Source organism: Nerophis lumbriciformis, linkage group LG39, assembly GCF_033978685.3.
Source record: "Nerophis lumbriciformis linkage group LG39, RoL_Nlum_v2.1, whole genome shotgun sequence".
Lineage (NCBI taxonomy): Eukaryota > Metazoa > Chordata > Actinopteri > Syngnathiformes > Syngnathidae > Nerophis > Nerophis lumbriciformis.
In genome coordinates, this window is record NC_084586.2 from 23,455,001 (window position 1) to 23,461,833 (window position 6,833).

At 45.3% G+C, this 6,833-nt stretch overlaps 2 protein-coding genes across 3 annotated transcripts in view; one reads left to right on the forward strand and one right to left on the reverse strand.

Annotated features, from left to right (window-relative positions):
• g6pc1a.2 (glucose-6-phosphatase catalytic subunit 1a, tandem duplicate 2) overlaps positions 1-1,601 on the reverse strand; it is a 1,765-nt gene extending 164 nt beyond the window's left edge. Inside the window, exons 1-5 of one of the 2 annotated variants that reach the window (XM_061931822.2) lie at positions 1,307-1,601; positions 1,137-1,246; positions 958-1,075; positions 630-745; positions 1-562 (exon numbers count right to left, since the gene is read on the reverse strand). The exon at positions 1-562 is cut by the window's left edge and continues 164 nt beyond it. In XM_061931822.2, coding sequence (XP_061787806.2) covers positions 60-562; positions 630-745; positions 958-1,075; positions 1,137-1,246; positions 1,307-1,545 — 1,086 coding nt within the window. In that variant the 5' untranslated portion in view covers positions 1,546-1,601 and the 3' untranslated portion in view covers positions 1-59. Of the gene's footprint in view, positions 563-629; positions 752-957; positions 1,076-1,136; positions 1,247-1,306 lie in introns of both variants that reach the window. The other variant, XM_061931821.2, reaches the window with a different exon arrangement.
• Positions 1,602-2,023: 422 nt separating this feature from the next.
• Positions 2,024-4,168, forward strand: g6pc1a.1 (glucose-6-phosphatase catalytic subunit 1a, tandem duplicate 1). Its single transcript, XM_061931624.2, has 5 exons — positions 2,024-2,465; positions 2,542-2,651; positions 2,912-3,017; positions 3,096-3,211; positions 3,270-4,168. Exons 1-5 carry the CDS (start codon positions 2,248-2,250, stop codon positions 3,803-3,805), a joined length of 1,086 nt encoding a protein of 361 aa, XP_061787608.2. The 5' UTR covers positions 2,024-2,247; the 3' UTR covers positions 3,806-4,168.
• Positions 4,169-6,833: the final 2,665 nt, after the last annotated feature.

Consider the following 6,833-nt stretch of genomic DNA (forward strand, 5'->3'; position numbering starts at 1 on the left):
GGCCGCCAGTTTTTACCTCGCACTTCCTGTTCCTTAAAGTCCGTACAGTTCTGCGCGGCTCACGGCGCCTTCTTTCCGTGCAGGCCCAGCGCGCCGTTGACGAGGTACGGGATGATGCTGACGGTCGCCATGGGCACGGTGGCGCTCTTGCAGAAGGAGAGCAGGTAGAAGAGGGCGGCGGTGTGCGTGGGCGGCTTGAAGGAGTCGAAGAGGTGCAGGAGCAGCAGCGAGGCCAGCACGCAGCCCGCCTTCGCCAGCGCGCCGCCGCTCCTCTTGGTCTCGGTGTAGAGCGGCGAGTGCAGGCCCAGGCCCAGGCCGAACAGCGTGCCCATGTTGCGCAGGAGGCTGGCGAACGGCGTGCTGTCCAGGTGGACCCACTCGGCCCTCACGCACCACTTCTGGGCCTTCTCCAGCGTCCACAGGAGGTCCACGCCCACGGCCTTGAGCAGCAGGTAGAAGCCCACGGCGAAGGAGGTGAGGAAGAGCGTGGTGTAGAAGTACTTCTTCATGCTGGCGCTGTAGATCCACTGAGTCCTGTCAAAGGCCTCGGCCACGATCATGCCTGGGGTCCCATGAGAGTCCCCGTCAACACAGACGGTCCATAGAGGGGTGCTACGCTCAGGTCTTACCTGTGAGGACCCCAGCAAGCACCTGGTGCGGGAAGTGGGCGGCGATGAAGACCCTGGACAGACACACACACACTTGGACTCCCCAGAACAAGGTCCAAAGAATGGCCTTCAGGTACCTGCCAATGAAGACCAACAAAATCATTTTAGTAGCTGAAGAAATCCTCATGGATTCCTGAGACCGAGTGCTTGTTGACATGGAAGCCACTTGTCACTCAGTCAAGTGTGCCCGGTCAATGATCAACCACGACTCAGAACAGGTAGGATGTCCAACGTGATAAACTCGGACTCTGTCAACAGAATGTTGTTGACCAGGGATTATTGGATTCACCTGTTGTTGGAGGACTTCCTGTTGCCGTGTTTCCTCTTGCTGGCCGTGATGGCGAGTATGGAGGTCACCAAGGTGTAGTAGACGCCCGCCGCTCCCATGGCGTGGCCAGAGGGGCTGCCTGGGTAGCAAAGGAAAGGTCTGTTGACCGGAACTTGAAGCTCATTTTCCACGTGGCCTACCTGGGCCGGTCTCGCAGGTCATGGGGTACTGTTCGATGTGGGGGCGAGCGCCGTGGGCGTAATAGGGCGTCTCGTGGACCCACCAGTAAGGCCTCTCACCGAACAGAATCCTGGAGACAGAAACCTGCACTTAGGGATCCCGAATCGCGGGCGATGTCGTCCTGACTTACCATTTGAACACCAAGTTGAGCCAGTCTCCGATGACGGCCACCCAGATGAGCTTGATGCCCACCGAGGACCGCAAGTGGAACCAGAGCGGGAAGAAGATGAAGAAGGTGTTCCTGAGGTCCGCCGCCCAGGACACCCAGAGGAACAAGCCTTGGGCATCCTGGTAGTTGGTCTGAAGGTAGCGGGTGCTGCTCACCCCAAAGTCCTGCATGGCGTCCATGACGGCGTTAAGCATGGTCATGGCCAGGCGTCAGTGAGTCTACAGTGTCGGCGACACGGCCGCTTGTTTTTATAGCCCGGGAGCCCACCAGCCAGACGCGTGCTCACGCTGATCTTTGGACCTTGCACATGTGTAATAAAACACTGCGAGTTTGGCAGCTCTGGCACACAAACACACGCTGCAGATAGCAGTGGAAAAAACACAGCGTCCGAGTCCGTCACGTAAGGCAGATTTACCGGAGGGATGAGCAAAACACTTTTGTCCAAGGAGCCGGGGCACACCTTCTGGATTCATGCTCAAAGTCACCTTGCCACCTGTCTCTTACATAACTGCGGAGGAAACACCTCGGGGGTGCCGCAGATTACATAAACTGATCAATGATTCAATGATTGCCCCTCGTCTGATAAAACCTTCAAACCCAACCGGAGGCTCGGAAGCTGCTCAGATCATAGTCCGGGGGGGGGGGGGGGGGGATCCTAGGAATGACCGCATCAGACGCATCCGTCTAAGAAATCAAAAGCTCAAGCGGCATTTTCCTAACGATCCACCGGTCAGTCGGATTTCTCTAATGATGGATTTTAGCAGGGGGGTGTAAAGGTTACGAACCCGTCTGTACCGTCCCAAAGGCAAACAAGCCTGCTAGCCTTGAGCAAAGTCCAATGGGGATCACACACACAGACAGATCTTCCAGACCACATCCTCCCCAGAGTCCAGTCTGCCATCATGGATCCCATCCACAGCTGGGGCGTCCAGCTGGCTCAGCACCTTCAGACCAACTACAGAGGACACGAGGCCTTGTTCGGTCTGGCCTCCACGGTGGCCGACCTGCACACCACTTTCTTCTTCTTCTTTCCCATCTGGTTCCACCTGCGCAGGGACACGGGGCTCCGGCTGGTCTGGGTGGCCGTCGTCGGGGACTGGATCAACCTGGTCCTCAAATGGTAACGTCGCAAAACAAAGGCGCAGAGCAGCGAGAGAAGTGTTGGGACTTTCAGCTTGCCGGTCCTTCCATTACAGGGTTCTTTTTGGAGAGAGACCTTACTGGTGGGTTCACGAGACCCGCTTCTATAGGCCGGGGGCGGCCCCTTCACTGCATCAGTTCCCCATCACCTGTGAAACTGGACCAGGTAGCTTTTTCTTGATTAGAACTCTTGCATTGATCTGGTTGAGTGGACTATTAACCTGCTTCATGATTGTGGACTATTAACCTGCTTCATGATTGTATCGTGTTGACTTCGGTTCAGGACTTGCTTCCAAAGTCCATTTTTTTTTGGTCCTTTACAAGTTTTGCAATCAGGTTTGTTTGTTTGAATGATGCTTGCTGGCTTGTTGTTGTCTTTGTCAATGTTGGTAACATCCGTCTTCTGAAAACCATGCTGGTGTGAAGGGAGTCCCTCGGGTCACGCTATGGGTGCCACGGGGGTCTGGTACGTGATGGTGACCGCACTGCTCGCCGTGGCCGCGGAGAAGCGATGCCCGCCGTCGCTGTACAAGTGAGTCATGTCAAGATGGTCGCTGGCAAGCCTCCGAAGTGACGTGTCAGGTGTCGTCCCCCCCGTACTCTCTGGCAGAGTCCTGCAGGGAGTTCTGTGGGGCTTCATGGGAATCCTGGTGCTGCTAGTCTGCATGTCCAGGGTCTACATGGCCGCCCACTTCCCACACCAGGTGGTCGCTGGCGTCATCACAGGTTAGTCGGACATATTTGCAGGAGTCCGTACCCGACTCAAGACCTCATTGTTTGTCAGGTGTGGTCGTGGCTGAAGTGGTGTCCCGGGTGAAGTGGATCTACAGCGCCGGCTTGAGGACGTACACCTTCACGACGCTCTTCTTGACCTCCTTCGCCGTGGGCTTCTACCTGTTGCTGAAGGCTGCGGGCGTGGACCTCCTGTGGACTCTGGAGAAGGCCCAGCGGTGGTGCGCCAAGGCCGAGTGGGTCCACCTGGACTCCACGCCCTTTGCCAGCCTCCTGCGCAACATGGGCAGCCTGCTGGGCCTGGGCCTGGGCCTGGGCCTGGGCCTGAATCTGGGCTCGCCCCGGCCCGGCGCCGACGCCGAGAAGACGAGCGGCGCCTCCAAGGCGGTGTGCATCGTCGCCTCGTTGGCGCTGCTCCGTCTCTTGGACGCTTGGACATTTTCCTCCGAGAACCTGGTGGCGTTCTACGGTTTGTCTTTCGGTAAAAGCGCGGTTGCACTTTTAATCCCGACCGCTTTGGTTCCTTGGGCTCTCCGGGGAAAGCGAGAAGAATTTGTGGCTGTTGGGCGGGAACAAAAAGATCTTTAGAGGTTTCCTGTGCGAGGACGTGGACTTTGAGGGCAACACTGCCGTGCTATTTTCAATCATTCTTGTCGTTTTTCTACAACCCGACTCGTCACAGGATTCAGTTTTTGGCATTCTTCACAATTTTGGCCCAGATTTTTGTAGGAGGTCTTGGTTATCGGCTGAACAAACTTCCATTTACCCGCGCATCATTTTGTGGAATGTCCTCACAAAGTAACGAATCGACATTTTTAAGCACATATGCTGCAAAATAATCCACCGTGGGGCCAAATAAAGTTGTGAGTGTCAGCAGTTTGATAAAGAAGGTGAGAAACACAACTTGTAGCAAAGCTCTTTGTCATCGATGTGTTCAATAAAGTTAGAAGTCCTGTGAAAAATTCATGTATTCGTCATTTCTGCTCGTAAAACCATCACCAGTCTCTATAAAATGTCTTCATAGTTTTGTGTGTCTGGAACCGATTAATTGGATGTACTTGATGTCTTGTTGGAGAGTTTCCATACGACCCGGTCTTGCTTTGGTCTTCTGAAACAAGTTAGCGACAAAAGCTGAGGTTTGACTGAAGAAAAATGCCGGAAGTTTTGAAAATCCCACGTTTTGATTTGACCTCAAAGTGACATTTTTCAAAGCGCACAAAATATAACCAGCTAGCTTAAGTTTGCGTTAGCGTGTCCAAAGTGCGGCCCGGGGGCCTTTTGCCGCCCGCAGACCCTCTTTTGTCGGCCCGCAGCTTGTTGGCGGGAAAAAAACAACAGTAAAAATGCAATAAAAAAGAGCAAAAAATCGGAATGAAATTCAAAAAAGCTCAGACTTTCAAACATAAAAATAATATTAATATGTTTAGTCAACTAAAACTCCAAGTTTTGTCTTTAAATGTATTTAATATATGTTTTTAGCATTTTAAAAAAATAATAAAAACATATCAAACTGGCGCTGCACAATTTGACTTTGGTGATTTAAAATATTAGAAGTTTTCAAAATAAGAAATAAAATAGAAAAAAAGTATAAATAGTTGAGTTAAATAATAAACAAATAAAACAAATACTAAATTGTGAATTAATTCATGTCAAAAATGACAACAACAATAATAAACACTTAAATGTGTAAATGAACATTAATATTTTTGTACAGGCAACATTTTTGACACACTGGGTTATGCAATTACACAATCATATTATTATTATTATTATTATTATTCTTACGTAAGAAAAAACAACAGTAAAAATGTAATAAAAAAAGAGCAAAAAATCGGAACGAAATTAGAAAAAGCTGATTTTTTCAAACATAAAAATAATAATATACTTAGTCAACTATAACACAAAGTTTTGTCTTTAAATGTATTTAATATATATTTTTAGAAAATAGAAACAAATCAAACTGGCCCCGCGTGATTTGACTTTGGTGATCTAAAATATTAGAAGCTTTCAAAATTAAAAATAAAATAGAAAGAAAGTATAAATAGTTTAGTTAAATAATACAAAAATAAAAATAATACTAAATTGTGAATTAATGAATGTAAAAAATGACCAATAATAAACACTTACATGTGTAAATGAACATTAATATTTTTGTACATGCAACATTGTTGTTGAAACACTAGGTTATGCAGTTACACAATCATGTTATTATTATTATTAATAATAATAATGCTAATAATCATAATAATATTATTATTATTATATTCTTACATGGGAAAAAACAACAGTAAAAATGTAAGGAAAAAGAGCAAAAAATCGGAATGAAATTAGAAAAAGCTGATATTTTCAAACATAAAAATAATAATATACTTAGTCAACTATAACACAAATGTAAAAATTTAAATGTATTTAATATATATTTTTAGCTTCTTTTTTTTTTATTAAAACATTTTCAAAATGCCACTAGCATACTTTGACTTTAGTCATCTAAAATATTAGAAGCTTTCAAAATAAAAATAAAATATAAAAAATGTATAAACAGTTTAGTTAAATATTTACAAAATAAAAATAATACTAAATTGTGAGTTAATTCATTTTAAAAATGACAACAACAATAATAAACACTTAAATGTGTAAATTAACATTAATATTTGTGTACAGACAACATTTTTGACCCACTAGGTTATGCAGTTACACAATCATATTATTATTATTATTATTATTATTATTATTATTATTATATTCTTTATGGGGAAAAACAGCAGTAAAAATGTAAGGAAAAAGAGCAAAAATTACAATGTAATGAGAAAAAAAGTAATATTTTCAATATAATAGTTAATAATAATAATATATTTAGTCACCTATAACACAACGTCTTGTCTTTGAATGTACTTAATATCTGTTTTTAACATTTTTTTTTTTCAATTAAAAGAATATGAAAAATGGCCCCTGCATACTTTGACTTTGGTGATCGAAAACAGTGTTTTTCAACCTTTTATGAGCCAAGGCACATTTTGTGCGTTGAGAAAATGCGGAGGCTCACCACCAGCAGAAATCATTCAAAAACGAAAGTCAGTTGACAGTAAAAAGTCGTTGTGGCAATTGTTGGATATGACTTTAAAGCATAACCAAGCATGCATCACTATAGCTCTTGTCTCAAAGTAGGTGTACTGTCACCACCTGTCACATCACACCCTGACTTATTTGGACTTTTTTGCTGTTTTCCTGTGTGTAGTGTTTTACTTCTTGTCTTGCGCTCCTATTTCGGTGGCTTTTCCTCTTGTTTTGGTATTTTCCTGTAGCAGTTTCATGTCTTCCTTTGAGCGATATTTCCCGCATCTACTTTGTTTTAGCAATCAAGAATATTTCAGTTGTTTTTATCCTTCTTTGTGGGGACATTGTTGATTGTCATGTCATGTTTGGATGTACATTGTGGACGCTTTCTGCTCCACAGTAAGTCTTTGCTGTCATCCAGCATTCTGTTTTTGTTTATTTTGTAACCAGTTCAGTTTTAGTTTGGTTCTGCATAGACTTCCCTAAGCTTCAATGCCTTTTCTTAGGGACACTCACCTTTTGTTTATTTTTGGTTTAAGCATTAGACACCTTTTTACCTGCA

Excerpts from the sequence above, each read along its gene's own strand:
- g6pc1a.1 (XM_061931624.2), top strand. The coding sequence starts at position 2,248 with ATGGATCCCATCCACAGCTGGGGCGTCCAGCTGGCTCAGCACCTTCAG. Across the intron at positions 2,652-2,911 it reads CACCTGTGAAACTGGACCAG|GGAGTCCCTCGGGTCACGCT; the intron begins GTAGCTTTTTCT and ends GCTGGTGTGAAG. Across the intron at positions 3,018-3,095 it reads TGCCCGCCGTCGCTGTACAA|AGTCCTGCAGGGAGTTCTGT; the intron begins GTGAGTCATGTC and ends ACTCTCTGGCAG.